The sequence below is a fragment of the Apodemus sylvaticus genome, chromosome 10, assembly GCF_947179515.1.
Source record: "Apodemus sylvaticus chromosome 10, mApoSyl1.1, whole genome shotgun sequence".
Lineage (NCBI taxonomy): Eukaryota > Metazoa > Chordata > Mammalia > Rodentia > Muridae > Apodemus > Apodemus sylvaticus.
The window spans coordinates 39,241,165-39,263,079 of NC_067481.1; the positions used below are offsets into that span (position 1 = coordinate 39,241,165).

The 21,915-nt window shown below is 41.4% G+C and overlaps 1 protein-coding gene across 4 annotated transcripts in view; it reads right to left on the reverse strand.

The window, feature by feature from the left end:
• Positions 1 to 21,915, reverse strand: part of Acaca (acetyl-CoA carboxylase alpha) — a 267,019-nt gene that overhangs the window by 19,081 nt on the left and 226,023 nt on the right. For 3 of the 4 annotated variants that reach the window (XM_052193827.1, XM_052193825.1, XM_052193826.1), the window contains 6 exons: positions 19,309 to 19,452; positions 18,652 to 18,772; positions 14,312 to 14,408; positions 11,495 to 11,591; positions 10,248 to 10,383; positions 2,111 to 2,276 (listed from right to left, as the gene is read on the reverse strand). In XM_052193827.1, the coding sequence (XP_052049787.1) occupies positions 2,116 to 2,276; positions 10,248 to 10,383; positions 11,495 to 11,591; positions 14,312 to 14,408; positions 18,652 to 18,772; positions 19,309 to 19,452 (756 nt within the window). In that variant the 3' untranslated portion in view covers positions 2,111 to 2,115. Of the gene's footprint in view, positions 1 to 222; positions 354 to 2,110; positions 2,277 to 10,247; positions 10,384 to 11,494; positions 11,592 to 14,311; positions 14,409 to 18,651; positions 18,773 to 19,308; positions 19,453 to 21,915 lie in introns of those variants that run through there. The other variant, XM_052193828.1, reaches the window with a different exon arrangement.

A 21,915-nucleotide genomic window follows, 5' to 3' on the forward strand; every position in this document is an offset into this window, starting at 1 on the left:
CTTTGCCCTTTAAGGAGAATCATGTGACTTTCCTTTTCAGTGCCCACCTTCTATCCTATCACACTATTTCATTCTACCAGGGTTCTTACCATACAGAGGACGGTAAATAAAGATCATCGTGAATTTGATCACATGCTTCAGTGCCTCCTCCCCTGACCTACGAATGCACTCATTACAAATCAGCTGAATGGCTCATTGATTTGCCAGGACAAGCAGACGTACCCAATCGCTCAGCCAAGCGGATGTAGATTGGGTCTACCCGACGCATGGTTTTCACCAGATCCTTTTTGCGGAATTTGATTTCTACTGTCCCTTCTGGTTCCAGAACAGATCCCCTGGATGCAAGAAAGAAAACAAAACAGTGGATTTAGAGGAAAGACACAGAATTTGGCCAGTTACAATTTGTGGAACAGGAAACAGGGTTACTGTTTTGGTCACTCGTGGTTCCCAGAAGTTACCCCTGGGAAAAAAGCAGGTATTTAAGATGTATCAAAGTGAGGTATAAGAAAGGCAATTAAAATAATAAAGCAATTAAAATAATTCTCATTAACACATCGATAGATTTCCATCTCAAAGAGAGAATACAGATTCCAGCTGATAAAGGGGACAGACAGCACATTTTTGTTTTCCAGAAAAACACAACAAAACCAAAAAATCCCAAAAGGTAGGATCCTGGCAGAGAAACCATCTCCAGTACTTGGGCTGTACAAGTGAGTGTGTGTATATGGTAGGGAGTAGTGTTGGTAATGACTGTCTTGTACCACAGCTGTTAAAATACTTCTGGAAGCACACATACTAGGCCAGGCTGAGAGGCATTAGATAGATATTTCTTAATAGACTTAAAAAAAATGTTTACAGAAGGGTTTCTGGTGTCAGAATATTGTTAACATTCACTGTAAGAAATTCCAAGGCCTTCACTTTGCTAACTTCCATAGCACTGGGCAGGATGCTTTAGTTCTTGGTATCAGGATAGCGTAGGGCTTAAAATAAGAGACTCATGGTAGTACATTACCTTAGGGATTCAAAAGTGAAACTACTACAGTTTCCTAGGTAGCTCTTGGAGTAGAAGGCTAAAATTTGGGGAGATAGAAGCAGGTGTTCCAATAAAATGATGGGATGTAGTAATGCACATGGACAATGATATTGATATTTTCAGAAAAGCACTGTAAACACACAAGAGGATACCTGGCTTAATTTGTTTAATTTCAAGAGCTATTTTCTTACAGATCTGGGCTTCTTTGCAGTTTTTGCTCTTTTTTGTGGTGGGGTGGTAGGAGCGGAGTGGTTTACAAACATAGTTCTTTAGCCTCTTAGAATGTCAGAGTGAAGCCCCTGAACTCCAACAGAAGGGGGCAGCTTTGGTCTGGAGTCAGAGTGTGGGTGAGCTCATTAATAGGAGAGACAATCTCAGAAGATCAAAGACCACTCCAAATTTATCTACAATTAGTGGATTAAACTCCGAAACTGGGCTATAGAGATGACTCAGTGGTTAAGAATGCTTGCTGCTCTTCCAGAGAACCTGTATTTGATTCCGAGCATCCATAGTGCTTACAATTACTTAACTCCAGTTTCAGGGATCTGATACCCTTTACAGCCCCCACACACAGCATACACTCACAGACACATGCATATACATATAAACAAAAACAAATCTTAATAAGACAGACAGACAGACAGACAGACAGACAGACAGACACACACACACACACACACACACACACACACACACACACACAAAGTTCTGGTTACATTTGAGTCTTCCTTTAAGATCCTTTTTGCCCCAAAAAGAGACTGTTAAGAGCCATATCCAAACAGAGAATGGGAAGGGAGAATCTTTTGGAGTTTGGAAGGGCCTGGAAGAGGAATTAGTAGTAAAATAATCTGGGATGGGGACTAGATCGAGAAAACCTGACTCTAGCCTGGTTTCCTTCTTGTGCCAGCAGACAGTATTTAGAAAGCCTATTTTTCTCACCTTGGAGTCCTTTAGGAATGGACAGATTAAAGTGAAGTTGTCATGACTATAATGTTTTGGGGTTGGGGCAGCAACAGCTAAAGGGTCCCTGAAGGCATGGAATGCAGTAAAGAAGGCGTGATACCTGCTTTCCTCGGTCGGCGTTACATCTCCATGTGCCGAGGGTTGATGGTAGGGTCGATCACAACCCAAGAGCCACCCCGGAGCTCAGCCTGGGGCGGAATGTAAACCATAACAGGCTGGGAACATTCCCGCAGGCCGTCCACAATGTAAGCGCCAAACTTGAGCACTTGGTCATACATGTCTATGGAGAATGAAACAAATGAGAAACAATCAAACTTCTCCTCAAAGCACAGCGCTCACGGTATGGGACATGCAGAAGACAGACATTTTGTCTCTATGAGGTGGTTGCTCATGAGAGAAGTGACAGGTCTTAGGGTTCCAGTCACCACAGGTCCTGTGGCCATCCCAAGGGTTACAGTGACTGATGCCTCCGCCTGTATCCCACTCAAGATTTCAAAGGAATGTCAAAAGCACATGACAGAAATGCAATCTTTCACAAGACACAGTATGCAAAGCTCACGATTAAATATCCATTTTATATCCTCCCTGCATTTCTGTATTCAGGTTTCACCACATTAATTCATACTTGCTCTACAAACGTTAAGTATTTTTCATGTCAATATGTGATCTCTCTCACTACATTAAGTTTTCTGAAGGAAGGAACTATTCCAGCTTCTTTCAATTCCTTTCACGATTCTTAGCATACAATGAGTTCTTAAAATATGTAGCTAATGGCAATGGGTCTTGAAAAAAGAATGCTTTCTTAAAAACTGGAGCCAGGAGTGGTAGGGCACACTTATAATCCCATAATTCCTTGTACTTGGGAGGCCGAGGCAGGAGAATGGTGGTGAAAAGTGAAGGCAGCCTGGATGGACCACAGACAGGGCGAGTTCCAGATCAACCGAGCAACTCAGTGAGACCTTATTTCAAAATAAGATAAAAACTGTGGACTTTTCATCCCTGTCACACAAAGACTTGCCCAGTGTTGAAATATACTCAGTGCTTAAGGTCAGCAGGTAATGAGTGAATAGATATATGTACTTTTGAAATAATATAAGAAAAAGTATTTAATTAATTGTATTTTTATAGGCTATTGTGAGAAAAAATTATATATGCACACTCATATATGAAATCTCACATGGCCACATTCTTTTCATTCTGTTAAAGAATACTCTGTAGTCCTCCCAAAGCCGGAAGCAACTTGCAGACAAAGACCCTTGGTGCACAGATGAGAGAGTTCTGGGATCAGTCATTCATTTACCAATGCTTTATGAGCTGTTCCCCACTTCCCAGATCCGTAAGGTTTGAACATTGCTAGTTAAAGGTTCTGAGTCCAGACATTTCATGAGCACTTTGCTGCAGCCACAAAGGATCCTTCCCAAACAACAATAACAGGTTCACATGGGTTCAAAGTCTTCTATCCAGAGAGGATCTCAATGTGGAATATATTAATTCAGGAAATCCAAGGCAAAGAAGCATTTTTCAGGAAGTTAGAGCAAACCAAATAGAAACTGCTTTAATTGTAGTTATGGGCAAATCAAACTGCCACGGTCTCCAGAGCAAAAATGGCTCTACAGTCAGAGCCTCAGTGAGCATAGTTCACTGTGAGACACCTGCTCTAACTCTCACTTAGAGTCCACGGCTCTAACCAAGCTTATCTGTGAGGACTTCTGAAATTCCAAGTTGCCCCAGGATACATTTCCTACTCCATGTGGAATGTGTATGGTCATATACTCTGTATATATGATCAGAGTGAAGACATTTATTTCTTTGGGTGAAAGCAAAGACCAAAAAAAAAAAAAAAAAAAAAAAAAAAAAAAAAAACCTACTGCTAATTGCACAACTGCTGTATGAAGAGCGGGAATAAAGGACTTTAAGCGCTTTACGCTAATTCTGTGCTTATGAAAATAATTGCTCAGTTCAAATTATTTTAACTAAATTAATTCTTTAGTGGATATTTCAACTAGTGCTACATAATAAAATAATTGTGTAATTAGCGGTACATTTTTCAGTACTGCCAAGAGTACAGTTTCAGAGCAAGCAGCAGGAAGGAGTGGCCCTCTTGGTGTGTGTACAGAGGAGAAACGGTAGAGTAGATTAAAAGACGAAAATAAAGCAAAAGAGAAAACAAAAGCCATATGCCTTGAAAACAAATGAAGTTACAGGCAAACAAAGACAAGGTTTATAGCCATGTTCCTCATTCTTACTTGTTAAGGGTATTTCTATCAAAATCTATCCGTGTATTGTCCATTTGGTTAATTCTCCAAAGGGCAAGACTTTTCTTATATTTTCATTCATTTCATAAAAAAAGAAACAAACAAACAAACAAAAAAAAACCACAACAGCTGGGCATGATGGCACATGCCTTTAATTTCAGCACTCTCGAGGTAGAGGCAGGGAGATCTCTGTGAGTTCCAGGACAGTAGACCTACTGAGTGAGTTCTAGAACAGCCAGGGCTACACAGAGAAACCCTACCTCAGAAACAAAAGAAAGTACAAGTTAACTTCACACTACATGGAAGTTAGAATGAAACAGTAAAAAATTTTCATTTTAGTGACAAGGACTTTGGTGCGTCCTTTTCATCACTGGGTAGATTACCACACAGCAGGAATCATGACTGCACACACATACACTTGCATGCCCTTGTAAAACATACACAATATTAATAATCAGAATATTTATATTTTTCCTACATCCATGTTACAGCTCAGCAATAGGAAGCATACTTAGGAAGAGTAAATGGCAGAGATGATAATCAATTAAAGTTTTTCTTCTAAGATAGGGTTTTACCATGTAGCCCAGGTTGGCCTTGAACCCAAAATCCTCCTGTCTGTCTCCTGATGGCTGAGATTAAAAGCATGGTGTTAGCATGCCCAGATTCAAACTTACAACTTTAAAGTTACCATTTTATTATCTTACTTGATTCATCCATAACTGTTTGGAAAGAGTATGAGGCTTGAGAGGAATCTCTAACATCTAATGGCTGACTTCACTAAAACCACAAGAGCCTTGAATGATTGAACCTATTTAAATGTGGCCTGGATTTCCTTTATGTTCACAGATGTCAGAACTGTACTGTACTGAAGGCACTAGCAATTATATGAGGGGCTTGGATATGGCTGCCAAACAAATATCTTCAAGCTCTAAATCTGACAAAGGAAAGGGACTTTAGGCTCCTTTAAAGCTGCCATGCTTGGAGCTAGCATAACACTTCTATCTCCCCTGGAACAGCAACAGATCTATATTGTGACTGTCAAAATACCCCTGAACAGGCTATTCAAATATAAACACATAGCAAATTCTACAATTAATATGCTAATACTGAATCACAAGTTTCACCAAATCAAGTATTTTGAAACAGTGATCTGACATACCAATGTCTGAAACCCTTCTACATTTTGAGAAATAAAGACTTAGCTAAGAACACCAGGGGAGGGTCTCCAAGGATTTATGGCAGAGTCAGTTCAGGGAAATTTAAAGCTACACATTTGCTTGTCGTTCTGGTCCTTGAGAAAGGCAACTGGACTGGAAACGGAAATATTGATCCGTTCTTCGCTGGAGAGGAAGGCGACTTCTAGCATCCTGGGAAAGTGCATCTGCATGAATGGTGATCACACCCAGCCTCCAGCATCAACTCTGCCTGGGGCCTTTATTGTTAGACAACAGGGATAAGCTGTGGCAACCACAGGTACCAACAAGGGAGTAGGGTGCGGAAGTATTTCCGCAGTGCCCCACACTAGCAAACTGGAACAGATCTTATTGGCTTAGGCAAGATTATGTTAGGCACTGAGGTAAACATTAGGTGTACATTAGCTGCATACATGTGATATCTCTCATGAGTTCATTACAGCCAGTGGACATTGTATTTCAACATCCAAGTAATCAGAGACTTTAAAATAGACTTTCATTCCAGTTAAAGTTTTCAATAAATGTGTTTTTTATTGTTATTTATAACCTGTCCTAGGAAAAAAAATAATAAGTATAACATGAAAAGCCAACTGAGAGTGACCCTGTAGCACCAGCAGTGAGGCGGCTTAATATCACTGGGATTTGCATCCTATCAAGCTATTCACGCTGAGGCTGGGACCCTGGTGCTAATTTCTAGTAAATTTCACGCTTGATGTCTCCCTGTTGTGGGTCATTGCCGGTTCGTCTAAATAAACTGCTTCCAAATGGCTCTTCCATCTAAATATTCAGCCAGTTTTTATAATTTAATTTTGCATTATGCTGAATAGCCTTCCGGCCAGATAGAGCTCATTGGAAAAAAAGCACCAATACCATCTTGACAAGCTTTTATTTATTTATTTATATTTTTTACTGCTCGAATTAGACCTCCTAGGCTGACTAGTAAAGAGTTTTTTTTTCTCCCTCCACTAATGTCAATTTTCAGCATAGCAAGAGCTGTCTCTAATCTTTTCCTACTCATTACACACAATTTTGGAGTCATTTTACCCACAGTGCAGTCGGCTCCTGGCTGTGTGTTTGTGTGCACTGAGGGATGGCATAATTGTTTATTTTCCCTCCCTGCATAATCCCCAGCCAGTATTGAAACCAAAACTGCAAACATCTCCCCAAGGGATGTGGTGAATGACAAGGGGCTCTCAGTTAGGTCCTCTTCCATGAGATAATATGTGGAACACCCTGACCTGTATGCACACATGAGAGTGTTCTCCCCTCCTGTGCTCACACAGACCTCTATCTCGCCTAAAGCCTCTGTAACTCTCGTGATATGTAAATGGACAGCATCATACCTAAGCTGAGAAGAAAGAACTTTGCTCTGGACTATATTAGGCCAATAACTCATTTCCAACCAGGGACAGGAATTATTTAGTGAGCAGAGATTAAGTTGGATGATAAAGTTTGAGATAAAAGTAATACTAATAATTGTTAAGCCGTTCTATCAAGATAGCTAACCAATATATTTTACACATAGAAATGGTTAAAATGAGGACTATGTATCTTTTTTTTGTTTTTTTTTTTTTTGTTTTTTGAGTCAGGGTTTCTCTGTATAGTCCTGGCTGTCCTGGAACTCACTCTGTAGACCAGGCTGGCCTCAAACTCAGAAATCCACCTGCCTCTGCCTCCCAAGTGCTGGGATTACAGGCATGCGCCACCACGCCCGGCTCTATGTATCTTTTATCACAATTAAAAATAACTTTATTTTGAGACAAGGAGTTACATACATCAGGCTAATTTTGAATTTGCGCTAATGTTCAGGAAAAAAAATAAAACAAAACTCATTTCTGAGTTCTAGCTATTTGTTCCTACAATAACTACAGGCATTTTCAGACGGAGGGGAAAATAGAAAAGTGATGTTTTTCAGGATATCCAAGGGTGTTATAAATTGAGTGGTTCTGGTCCTGGACTCTGGTTAGTCAGAGCACTCTAGAGAGAGATGGGCAGGTAGGATGGTTCAGTGTGTGAATGCCCTCAGTGAGCAAATCTGAGGAAGTTAGATCTCAAGCTCGCTTAAAGGATAGAACTGACCCTTCAAATGCATTGTGGTGCATTTGAATGCATGCACCCCTACACACACACACACACACACACACACACACACACACATTTAAAAAAGAGAGAGAGATCCATACTCTTCTATCAACTCGGTCATTTTTTAAAGCTACTCACTTAAGGAGATTTACTTAAGCCAAACCTTAATTCATGTGCACTGTGCTCTGAAATTTGACATGTCTCTTAGAGATGCTTGTGATTACAGAAGACATCATGATCACAGGTAATTTACTTTCTAGTACACAGATTCAATAACCCATCCACACCACACTGAGAATAGCTATGACTATGTAGTCCAGGTTGGCCTCAAACTCACATCAATCCTCCTGCCTTAGCCTCCCAAGTGCTAGAATTACAGAATGTGGTACCAGTCTTGCCTCCAATGAATCTTAATTTTGCATGTAATATTCCGGGGCTTAGCAATCCATATAAAGCACTGATGCCAAAACAGGCAGCAAAATTGAAGCCAGCAGATATAAAGTCAGGTTCCCTGGAACTGGAGTTAAAAATGTTTGTGAGCCACCACAATGTAGGTGTTGGGAACTAAAACCAGGTTCAAAGCAAGGGAAATAAATGCTCTAACCACTTAGCCATCTTTCAGTAGAAGTGGCAACTCTGACCTCTAGGAAGATAGGCTAGGCAGGGTGACTCCCTGCAGGTGTGCAAAGAAGACTGCATTGTTAGTACCCTGCAGTAAAGTCAAAAGGAGCATCTCTGAGCATGCAGGTTTCAGCGTAAAACAAACAGAAGAAAGTGGGAGCAAAATGAGAGCCACTACAAACAGAGCCTCACATGTGTGAACGAGTGTGAACAGCCTTCTCCATCCTAGCTTCCATGTGGTATCTTCTCTTGAACCCCCCCCCCCCCAGTAATTTGCTTATATATTACAGTTTTATTACATTTCCCAAAGAACATTTTTCTTGATTCCTTGAGGCAATGTCTGCCTCTGACATATCTTTGTTTCATATGTACCTAATAAAGGTACATATAGGAACTCTGTAAAAGTGTGTACAATTGACCTGATTAAACTATATACTCCTTTTCTCATAGTATTTGTATAGATGATTTACCTTTATATTTAAAAAAAAATATGTAAGGGGATGGCAACATGGCTCAGTGGGTAAAGGTGCTTGCTATTATATTAACAACTTGAGTTAGAATTCCAGGAGCTATATGACAGGAGAAGAGAACCAAAAACTTGTCCTTTGACTCTTCCTCCTACCATCCCCACAACCAAATGTAATAATAATAATAATGATAATGATAACGATGATGATGATGATAATAATAATAATAATAATAATAAAAATCAAAGTTCTCAAGTGGGCCTGGAAAGATGGCCCAGTGATTAGAACATTTCTTCCTCCTGCATTGAAGTTCAGTTTAGTTCCCAGCACCCACATGGTGGCTCACAAACATCCATAACTCCAGTTCCAGGGAACCTGGCATCCTCTGCTGGCTTCAGCAGGCAGCAGGCATACATGTGATGCACATGAATACATGGAGGCAAAACACATAGATACATAAAAAAAGTTTTAAAAAGTGCGTAAGCATTAAGCTATAATGTACAGCCTTCTCCATGAAGAGGTATTTCTTTAATAAAAATGATCTTTTTGATGACTGCAAAAACAGTAACAGCAAAAAACAAAACAAAACAACAACAACAAACCAGTAATATCTTTCATTTTCTCAATGAGGCCTGGCCAGGCCAGGTACATCACTGTCAAACATTGTGAATACATCTCACACGTGGACAGTGACCCACAAAGAGGGGCTCTCTCAGGCTTTCCCTCAAAAAGCAGAGGAGTTCCTGTTCTAAGCTTTGCATAGGCTTTCTATGGAGGGCTCATTATTTCGCATTTCCAAAATCTCGGCAATCTCAATCACTTCCGTGTGTCAGCTCCTTCCATTTCCCCAACCCATCTATTCCTTCAGAATCCTGAGGTGAATGAGGAATGGAGCCATCAGCACACTCTCACAGCCTGTAGGTGCAGATGCTGGCCTTTGCACAGCTGTGGGTGTCTATCCTAAGATGAGGAAATCATTTTTGGCTCTCCCTGGACTGTCCGCACTGGCTCTGTTCATGGAGAATTTTTAGTTAATAGTGACACTGGCTGCCTAATCACTAGGAAATTCCCATGGCATGGACTACAGCTTTTATACTAATGGTCTAATCTGCTGGAGCCAGAGGCCTAGGGCTGTTGGTGGATAATAAAAAGATATCACAAATTGCCAAAGAACAGGCCGACTCTGGTGTAGTTTTTTCATTTTCTTGCAGTTACTGCTAATTTCAGAATACATCTTGATCATCCAAGAATGTTAGAGAGTAATGTGAGTGAAGAACATGTCCAGAAAAGAGGAGTGGGAATCAAAGGATACTTTCCACCAGACCCCCAGAATGGTCTAACATGCTGAATCTTCAACAGTAGCCCACCTAGAGAAGATTAGATTATTCAGTAATTTTTTGAGGGTGGGGTGGGGAGGTGATAGGGTTTCACTGTGCAGCCCTGGCTGTCATGGAACTCAGAGCTCTACCTGGGACTAAAGGCATGCCCACCAGGCCCACAGGACCACTATTACTCCTTTACTCTATTACCACTACCACCCTCTTTTCCCTGCCTCCCAGTCCCTGCTTAGCAATCACTGGTTCCTTTCTAGCCCACCCCAGGCCTGTCACTTTCTCCCCAGCCCATCAGTCACCTTTCATCCCACCAGAGAAGCCTCTCCAGTTGGCAAAGACCATTAGAGGTAGCCCTTCACGGTTAAAGTCCTTGATAGCTTGATAGGTCTTAAATGCAGAGTCTGGGAACCAAACCTGGCCGGCCTGCTGGATTATCTGTTGGGGAAAGTAAAGGAGGAGCCAGTTATCATCATGATTTGAAGGAGAACCTCCTTTAACTGATCAAGGTGTTATGAAGAATAGTAAACTCAAGATCAAACCAGATAAATTATAACTGTTGTTCATCATGAGGATAACCCCCAAAGTGAGAAAGAAAAGATCTTTGACCTTGTTGAATACTCTTTTCTGGGGAGCCTGACTACACATCACCCCTTAGACTAAGAACTGACTTGCTTCTCTCAAGCAGTCATAGCAACTATTTTTAAAAGGCAACTCAATTACATTACTATCTTTTCTTTATTTTGTGTATGTATGTGCATGTGGGTGAATAGGTGTGTACCTATGTGTACATGCACCAGGGATTGATACTGACTATCATTCTCAGGTCCCATCTACTTTGCTTTTTTGAGATAGGATCTCTCACTGGCCTAGAGTTCACTCTAGTAGGTGAGGCTGGCTGGTCAGCAAGCCCCAGGAATCCACCTGTCTTTGCCTCCCTAGTGCTAGGATTACAGGCATGTGGCATCAGATCTAATTTGTTTGATTTTTAAATGTTCCCAGTCCTACTCTCTCAAAGCGAGAAACTGTACAGCCCCCAAGTCCTTTCACCTCTCTGGCACTGTGACTAGTCAGTCACCTGACTCTTGGTCCTCCTTATTGTTCTCCTTCACCCTGCCCGCCTCATTCAAGCTGGTGACACAGAATGAAAGAAGAATCCATATTTAAAAAGAAAAGGACTGTAGTTTTCACAACTGGCCGTCTATAAGACTGTTATCATTCAGGGAATCTAGAACAGATAAGCAGCAGCACCAGTTGCGTCTCTGTAAGACTACCTGCCCAACAAAAGCAGACTGCATTCCAGCATCACTAAGATGACTGTCAGGGCCTAGTTAACTTTTCACATAAAACTTTGCTTGCAGTTATCTATAGGCATCTTAAAAGTGATCTGTGTTCTGCAATCATTTCTGGTGGCTGCCACAACTTCCCTCTAAAATCTGGTGGCTTGGAATCTGCCCAATACATCTGCAGGGACTGTAGAAGGGAAACAAACTCCAGGCACAAAGGTACTCCAAAAGCAAGAGCACAAGAAATACTTGAGGTGACCAACCTTGGCTTCAGAATCCAGGTTTGCAGGATCAGCTGGGATACTGAGTTCCACTGTTCGGGTTTCTACAGCAACTACTCCCACGGGTATTCCTCCTAACCTGGGGGAAGGGAGAGCCACACAGGAACATAGTGCATCTTAATATTACAATTAGGCTTTTATTTTTCAGTTGCACACAAACATTGAGAGAAAAACTAGATGCAAACAGAGGGGAAGACTCTAATGCTTCTGGGGGTTAAATGTGAAACCTTTGGGTTTCATTCACATTGTAAATACAATGAAAAGTACTCACACACTCAACAGGATAAATTCAAACTGAGTGCTGAATTAGGGAACTCAACAGACTAGTGTGCACATCTACTTCTGTGGCTGCCAAATGAAACGTCTCAATTTGCTGTCAATCAGCTCTTGATAGTGGGGCACAGTCTGAAACAGCTGGCCTTAGGGGATAGAGCCTTGGTAGTTAAACAAGCCCTTGACTTTACTTCAACACTGCTGAACAACTAAACATTGTTGTTTAGTGGAAAACAACAATGAGACAGGAATATTTTTCAGTGATAATCTTGGTAGAATCTGTATCAGAAGCAGATACTTAATTTCAAAGCTATGTTAAACTGGGATTCAGAAGCTTCAAGCTTCTGCATGTATATGTAATAATTTCCTATACTAGCCCTTCACTTCCTAGAATGAATCAGAGATGAAGGGAAGAAGGAAGAAAAACCAAGAGGGAGACATCAGATGCGGAGTGAGTCCTTACTCCAGAAAATGTGATTCCATCTGTGTTCTGCCAGTGGCTTTCCCCTGGGCTGGGCCTGGGCTGGGTTATACTCATTCTCTACAACATGTCCATAACAAACTTTTCCATGAAGGATGGTTTTTAGCTGGTATATCAGCCACTGGAAATGGATTCTTTTCCTCACAAGAGACCTAACTGGAACTTAGTGGAGACCACCCACCACCCCCTTGTCACTTGCTTGCACTGAATCAGAAACAAAAGCCCTCTAGACAACCAGACAACGAGCAGGAGGTACACAGGAGAGTTCAGAAATATTTCTGTTCACAATGATTAACACTCCAACTGGAAACTTGTAATTGCAAAAGCCACCCTAAATCGGTAACTTATAACTTATATATTAGGGCCCATGTGACCTAATAAAGAACATCTTTATCCGAGTATTACAGTTATTTATTGAAGTTGAAAACAGCTCAGAACAACTTCTGTTTTCTATTATACTTCATATAAATTTTATCAGGCTAGCACATGAAGATGCTACATCTTGTTTTATAGTGTGTCCCTGGACAAGGTGCCATGGAATAATAAAAGACAATTTACAGCCAACAGCACACATATTCCAAACATACATACCAAAGATGAGTTTTGGCAGCACTTACAGTAACAATCCCAGAAGAATACATTTATATTTATTTCTTGAAATGCCACTGCCTTTCAAAGAAGCTAGCTCCATTTGTTTTATATACTTCTGAGCATGTGGATGTGTTTGGAGTAAGAAGCCCAGAACTCATCAGATGGAAAGAAAGGAAGAAGGCAGAGTGAGTGTCGGAATCAACAAGAGCTGAGCTACCCAAGGCCAGCCTGACTGACAGTTGTACAGTAACTGCTACTGCTCTGATCTTAAGGGTAAAGCACTGCTGTCTCACATCCCACAGGAGGTGTAAAGACTTTAGCAGAATTTTGGCCTTGGAAGGCTTAAATACTTCTGCATATTTTATACATAGGAAAGGTAAAACAGACTAATCAATATAACACAAGGCCCCAGGACTAACCGTATGCCCTTCTTCCACTTCTTCAGTAGGAATTTTACCAACATAAAATAATTCTCACATGGATGCTGTAGCTTTGGGTGAGGGAAAGACCTGAAAGTGAGCAGCTAGTTTCCGAGTTCCTGTCTCAGGTGACTCCTATTCAGTGTCGCAGGGGCAGGCCCTGTCTGTGGGATTTGCCATCTGATGGCTCCTTGTCACTGGCTGCACGAGGCATGCTGACCTGATGTACTGAGAGAACCACAAAGCCTAGAATTATTTTCAAGGCTAGCATCTAAATCTCAAACCAATGTGTCGTGTTGGAGAATCTTGAGCAGGTGCCTCTTTTCACCAAGATAAGAAAAACTGATTGCCCCCTGGAGGAAGGTGAGCCCCCAATGCAGATCTCGCAGGCAGCATGTCTGCAGCACAGACCTATATTAAGATCAGCCTTGGCAGGTGCTCGTTATAGCAAGCACGACAGATTATTTTGCACAGAGCTTGCTGTTGAGTGAAGCACTTCTTAGAGTGGGTATTAAAATTTAATAGAAACTTCCATTTCCCACTTGAAAAATATGTGTATCCCAGCAACCTATATCAGCTTATTTTACTCACTCCTGCTTCAGATTAAAAAATTTTTTTTCAATTCAAATCTGATTCTATTCCAATACAGTATAGTATTATAAGTCATTTCAGTAGCCATGATGTCACCAAAAAACCCCTCTCAGGGTATATAGAGAACCATGTGGTGCCTGCTCCTAAGAAGTAGTAGTCTTCTGGGGAAGAAACTGACTGGCAACTGAAACTGTAGTGTGGCTTTGAGATTCCCAAGGGGTTCTCTTGCAGAAGAATAAAAAGGAAAAATTGTCAAAATCAGCCTTGGGACTACACACCTCATTAGGACACAGTAATGACTAGAGGAATCAGTAGGTTACCTTGGCTCTGGCTCTCATTTAATCCTCTTAGAAAACGCAGACAAAGAGCATTATTGGTAAAAGCCATGACCTTTACTATGTTGACTTGGAATAAAAAGTGTTTCCAAAACAAAAGAGGTCTTACCTGGCTCTGCCAACTACCACAGTCTGTGCCCAGGGCTGCATGATTTCGGAGAAAGATCCATAGTCAAAAAATCCACTTAACCACTGGCCTTTCTGGGCTGTGAAGGAAACGGGTGGGGTGAGACAGACATCAAAAGCATGGGCAGTGCACTGGGCCGATGGGTTCAAGGTGGGATCTGAAATAAATCTTTAAAAAAAGATCCAACTCAAGGAGGGATCTGGGGATTTGTCTTGAGGAGTTCGTTGTTTCTAACCATACTATAACGGATGGAAGCATTAAGCAACTGAGTGTTCATGTGCCTTCAGAAATCATCCCCTATTTCATTTGCTAGTCTGCATAGAAAGAATCATTTATCAGCAAAAGCATCATTTATTGTTAAACGATGGGGTTCAGCTAGCAGAGAGTTTGCGTGCCTTTAAATAAATAGCTTGCATTTTTTTCAAAACACCACAAACATTTGTCAAGAGGCAGCCAAGTCATTAAAGATGTTTTTAAAATGTTTATTTCTATTTTAAAACTTGCCTTACAATTTTGTTTGATTCCACTGATTTTCTTTTAATGGGAAGATGAAAACACTAAGTATTAATGATCAGATGAAGATTCAAACTTGGAGGTAAATAAAAGATTCAGTCTCTCTGCCAGAATGCAACAATACAGACTCACTTTACTTATGACTGACAAAGTATAATCTTTCTACATGAAGGGCCATGACACACACCCTTGACAGAACAAAAACATAACGGTTAAGCTATATACATTTAAAAATATACACACACTTAATAACATCACCTCTTTCCCTTATCCAGTTCCCTATTCTGGCAAGGCATGTAACTTTCACCACCTTAGTTTAAGACATGAATGTTTGACCAAGTCTCCATAAAGGCTTCTGCAAATACCTGTTTCCTCGTTTGCCCTCTCAGCTCACAGTTTCTCAGTGATTCTTCTAATTTGAACGAGGCCCTCCACCCTCTAAACCTCAAGCCCAAAACCAATTAAAAGTAGAGATCCGAGCAAGCTAACCTCTGCTGACTTAAACAGGACGGACAGTGTTTTATCAAGACTAAACTTGTAATTACTGTGTTCTACATTCCTTGCCTCTATGGCCCCAGTGTAAAATGTGATCATCCATTTCAAAATTATCTCTCTATCGTGAGCCTAAAGCTGATCGTTTAGATTCTGGTCTCGTGTTGGGCGTCAGTTTGAAGAATATCATGGCACTATCTCCTCTAATAAATGACTTTAACTTTTCACCTAGAAGATATCTGCTTTAACTTATCATAGGGAATCATCTGCTTTCTTTAACGCACCCACTAAATTAAAATCTGAAGCCACTCGATTTGGGAGCTAGTGTTGGCTGCACATAGACAGCAGGATGAATTACTAGAGCGCTGATGAAAAAATATTATCCAAAACACCAGAAAACTTAGTTTCTCACACATTTCATTTATTCTGTGGTTCTTATTACTAATGACCTGGATAATGCCCACCTAAATATGTGCTTCTGTTCACCCTATGAAACAAAGGTGCTTTGCTTTTTAAGACAATCTTATCCAGGGTAGACTTGAATTGCCATCCTTCTGCCTCATCCCCTTAAAGTACTGGATTAAATGCATATACTATCATCTTTTGCAAAGGGCTCAAATTCTGATGAAGGTTCTAAGCCAAATTTGTAGTTTTACCAGGATACTGAAATTAGCTTTATATGCCTGGGTCATTTTATGATTTTTACTTTGATAATAAGTGATCTGAACTATAGAATTAATTTCTTTTTTTTTTTGATTTTGTTTTGTTTTTGGTTTTGGTTTTTTTCTAGACAGGGTTTCTCTGTGTAGCCCTGGCTGTCCTGGAACTCACTCTATAGACCAGGCTGGCCTCGAACTCAGAAATCTGCCTGCCTCTGCCTCCCAGAGTGCTGGGATTACAGGTGTGCGCCACCACTGCCCGGCCTCAGAATTAATTTCAAAACCAGAAGGTTTACTTGTTTCAAAATTCTTGGGAGCTGGCTAGAAGTATGCTAGGTGGTAGGATTCTTGCCTGGGTGCAGGCTCTACTACCACAACAAAACCATCCCACCTCATATGCTGACTAGGAAGGAAGGAGTCGTTGGCTATGCTGGCTAGACTTGATGGTCCCACAAGGAACCATCTTTCACTCAGATGCAGAGCTGGAGTCCACTGAGACACTTCCCTATGCTTCCCAGGAGAACACTACTGAGCTCTGTTCTGAAGTTAGAGGGGAAACACTTAATTCCCAGAAAAGTCCTAGATTTTTAAGGCCAATCACTGTGTCAGACTTAGGTTCTCACCATAATCATGTATAAAAATAAGGAGGAGAAAGATTACTATGGGTTTTTTTTTTCTTTTTGCCTATATAAGAAAAAGTAATTTTATTAAGAGTAGTAAGAAAAGGCCTGGAGAAAAGGAGTTATGATTATAAATTAAAACTAACAGAGTTCTCTTGAATTTTCTAGAATATCTACAGTTAGAGATCATGTCTAGTCTAACTGCATCAAAAAAATAGCTGTGGGATCCTGCAAAAATAAGACACATATATGAAAGTGCACTGACTGATCTTCCGAAGGTCCTGAGTTCAAATCCCAGCAACCACATGGTGGCTCACAACCATCCATATGAGATCTAATGCCCTCCTCTGGTGTGTCAGAGGAGTTACAGTGTACTTACATATATAATAAATAAATCTTTAAAAAAAAAGTGCTCTGCTTTGAGTGGTTTCTATTAAGTATTGATTATGAACAAATCTTTTTATTTCAGCAGAATCACAATGGCCCTTAAATATTAGCAAAATACCTTCTGCAATATATTTTTTATTTTAATGTGTATAATATTTTGCCCACATGTGTATCTGTATGCCAGGTGTGTACCTGGTACCTAGGGAGGCCAGAGCAGGATGTTGATTTCCATGGAACTGTAGTTACAGGTGGTTGTGGGCTGCCATGTAGTTTCTGGAAGAGCAACCAGCGGTTGTAACCAGTGAGCCATCTCTCCAGCCCCCGTGACCCATTCTTGATATTACAGTATTTTAAAAATGATTAGTGACAACAGACATGCAAGAAAGAACCAACACTTCCTCACACTCTTCAGAGAAAGCAGGGTCAGGTGTGGTAGGGAGCTCATGCTGGGAATCTCAGCACTCAGCATCCTGGAGCAAAGGGACTTGAAAGTTAAGGCCCAACCTGAGCTACATCACCAGTTCCAGGCCAGCTTGGGCTATAAAGATAAACCTTACCTCAATGAAAAACAAAACAAAACAACAGGCTACTTGGGGTTTTACAAAAGCAACTGCCAAGTGGATTGACAATGTAAATTTAGTTTCTTCACTCACCCTTTTTTTCCTGCAGTATGTGTGTGTCTGTGTCTAGTGTATGAGGCATGTGAGGCAAGAGGACAGCCTCAGGTGTTGTCCTCTCTCAGGTGCCACCTACTGGCCTGGAACTACAGTCCACTAGGCTAGATGTCCAGCAAGCCCCCAGGGCTCCATCTGTCTTCACCTCCCAAGTGCTGAGATTATAAGCACACGCTACCATGCCCAACTTTTTAAAATGAGGGCTCTAGGGATAGAACTCAGAACTTCTTAAAAGCATTTTACTATCAATACTATTCCCAGAATCATAGGAAGAATGTGGGAGTGGTGTGATATTCAGCAATAGTTTGCTAATAAGCATATAGTTAAATTCTACATTTAAAGTTCAGAGATAGTTTCTCAAGGTAACTCCATTAATCTGTCTTCCCCCATCTTTTGTTTTAGAGACACAGTTTAGCGATGCATTTCAGGCTGGACTGGAATCACCATGCAGCCTAAATTGGCCTTATGCTACTACGCTTAAGGTGATTCTTATGCTTTGGCCTCTCAAGTGCAGACATGCATCCCTATAGTTGGCTCAATGCTCTTTTTCATAGACACGGGTTGGCCAGAGTCTGGTCCTTGGCCGGGGATGTAGTAACTCAGTGATAAAGTGCTTACCTAGATAAATGAAGCTCGCTCTAAGTTTGATCCCCAGGATCCCTACTCCCATCCCAACAAAAAGGATTCTGGTCCTATAAGACCAGGATTTTTATGGCTAGTACTAAACCGTTTAAAGACCTAAGTTCCTTAGAAACAGAAGGAATGAATAAGTGACTGAGCAAAGCTCACCTTTCTCCTGTTTGTTCACCAAGATTTTGGTTTTTTACCTTTTGCTTCATAGGGATTTTTTTCTTGTTTCCTCCTCCTCTCTGGGTATTTAGCTCTAGTTTCTTACAAATGTGCTTTTGTGCTAGAGTCTAAAGTTAGATAGTTACTAGACAGTCAGGATACTATCAGGTCCTTAAACATATACGTACTTGGGTGAGGACGGCCTGCCAGCATCCACCGGGGATCATACGGGGCCTTTGTGGGAACAAACTCGATGATTCTATCTATAGGATCCTTGGAATTCAGGAGAGGAACTGAACTGTGTACGCTCTAGAGAAGAATAGGAGAGAATGGGCACCAATCAGCAGATGTCCGTCTCAGATCTCAACTCAGCAACAACAGCTCCACACAAAGACAGCAGGGCCCACTTTCAGAATTACACCATTGGTCCCAGGCATCAAGCAGAAGCATCCCAGCTATGTGTCAAGCTCCAAGAAACACACACAATTCCCAATTCTTATTTAGGAGCCTACTACACACTGGTGCATCCTGACCTGATCCATCCTGCCCTTGCTCTCTGAGAAGCAAGCTCCTGGAGGACAAAGGGCTACTACAGGGAGGAAAGGCACAGAGATGAGGAAGTCTTAATATTTTGGAATCTGAACATATAGAGGCCATGAAATATCTGTGGCTGGAAAAGAGTGGAAGTTAATGAGATGAGATTCAAAGGTATTCTGAAGGTAGGAGGTAAAAGACAGCTTCAAGAAAAAGACATCTACAGGTTTCAGAGAAATACTTCATGAGAAATTCTTCAGTGTAGCTCAAACACAGTAAGGTGAGGCAGATGGTGGGTAGGGAAGGCTCACCTTCGGCATGTATGACAGCCAGTGTAAGACTGTGAACACCCCCTCAAAGTCATCGCAGACAGTGGAGTGGGTAACCCCATTGTTGTGCATGATCTGGATGCCCCCAAGCTGATTGTTGGAGGTGTACACTTCCCGACCAAGAACCTAGACAAAAGAGCAAATGAAAAGACATTGGTCTCTATACATAGAACAATGTACATTATTTCCCAATTCTTTCTTTTTTTTTGTTTTTTTGTTTTTTTGGGACAGGGTTTCTCTGTGTAGCCCTGGGTGTCCTGGAACTCACTCTGTAAACCAGGCTGGCCAAAACCTCAGAAATCCACCTGCCTCTGCCTCCCTTTTAATCCAAGTGCTGGGATTAAAGATGTGCACCACCACAGCACAGCTACTTCCCAATTCTTACTAAAATAGGGTTTTTTTTTTTTGCCCCTCTACCAAACAAAGACAAACCCATTTTTTTATGGGTTGTTCAGAGGGACTGCCAGAACTTTTTTTCTAAAGGAAAATTTAGAAAACAAAAAAGACCTTTAACAGTTACATACATTGTTGTAATTTTAAAACTATCAAGCTCCCTCCCTCTAGAAGCCACCATAAGACAAATGCAGAGGACTTCAGCTCTGAGAAAAAAAAATGTGGTAGGTAGGCTGGAACCTTGGGGGGTACTGACTACATCTTCTTTTACAGTCTACCAGTTATGTAGACACACACACACACACACACACACACACACACACACACACGCTGAGTCTATGTTAAAGAAAGGCTATGGAGAGCTGGGTGCCTTATTTTTCTAAAGAATTAACTTCATCTTGACATTCGATTTTTAAAGCTGGCCCACTGTCTCCGTCCCCCATTCCTAAACCAGGTGGAATCCTGACACAGCTAGTGACACCTCTCAGCCCCTAGACTCCAGTCTTCTTTGTTTGCTGGGTGTGAGGCTGTGATTTACTTCCCAAGCCTGTTATCCTCTGAGGACTGGAAAGGATTCAGGCCTCACCCTATTGTCTCTGGAGGACTTTAACCCTTGTCAGGTGGGGGCACTTGCAAATGGAAACTACAAAGTTTCCCCTAAAGATGAAAAAAAGAAAGAAAAAATATTCTCAGACTTGGAAATTGTAGGGTTTCATTTCTTCCCTAAGATTGGTTAATAATTTCTTCCAGGGAGGGAGGTTTTCTGACCCAGCAGATGGAAGTCAGGCAGCCTGATCACCAACTATTGCAAACTGCTGAGTGTGTAGTAATTGCCAGTCATCGAGGGTAGCCCTGGAGAGCACTAAACAGTTGTGGAGGGCTCACTGTACACGCTCTTTTCTGTTTCCTTTCCTCTCTTCTAAGAAACACATCAGAAAAAAAATTTTTTTTCTAACTTTTATTCATTTCAGTCTCTTGGGAGAACCTAAACAAATTAAGGCCAACAAACCATGCTTGTATATTTTCAATTGGCCCTTCTTATTAGGTGCTTGGAGAGGTTCCCCTGCCTGCTGGGTCAGCCCCCTGCATCAAGACCTTCCAAAGGCTGAGCAAGTTGGTGACCAAAGTAATAACCTTGCTGTGATCCCGCTGGCCTTGGTTCCATTTAACTTCAGCTAGGAAAGGCGCAAGCGAGTGTTCGGAAAAGAATATGGAGAGCAAAATTGCTCTGCGATTACTGCTGTCCTTGATAAGGAAGCACAGAGAACAAGTCTTTCCAGGCAGCCCTAAGCCAAGCAACATGCTGGCAGCTGCTTTGAAGGGGCCGGTGAGCAGGGGAGACCATATCTGAGCAGTGGGCTGCCATCCTCCTCTCAGTCTGTCTTTAATCTCAGCCCAGGCTCTGCGGCTCTTTTCTCATTCTCCTGCTGTCTCTTTCCATTTGCCCTCTCTCTGACTGATACACTGATCTCTCGGTCACTCGGCTTTCTGCTCCACTGAGTCCATATTACTAATAACACCTCCGCCACGGCCAGTTTACCTCATGAAGGCAGGAGCACATCATTACAAAATAAACTCATAACTTTGACATTCTAGCAAATACATGCCGTTTGTTATTTTTATGGCTTTAGTCTTTCTAACAGGCAGAGGGCATTACATACCTGTTTCATTTATATCTTTAAGTGTGAATGCATACACACTCTTGCACATGCACCAGGAAACAAAACAGAACAACAACAAAAAAACCCAAACAAATAGAAATTTCCAAAGCAGCCCGTTGATGGGGAGTCTGGTGGAGGCAGAAGGCCCGTCATTCAGGGAGGCCACGCTCTGATCTGACTCTGGTTTTATGGCTGTCATAAACCTGATGGCCCACAACTGGTCCTTCTGGGACAGACTGCTTCTCTGCTAGAAGTCATTCAGTGTGATCAGCAGTATTTTTAATTATTAAAATAAAATTGGAAAGGAGAAATGAAATAAAAAGGAGACACTGTGCTGACCCTGAATATCTGATATTCATAATTTATGTCAGGAGCCAGATACTCCCTGTTGCATAGGAAAGGGATATTTTCTGTTCAAAAACATTATTTTTGGTCCCACTTTGATACTTGATGATGTCTAGCCACAAGAACACTGAACAATTACAAAACAAGTATGAACCAAGAAAGGACCAAGCTTGGACAAAGGGCCCTAAGA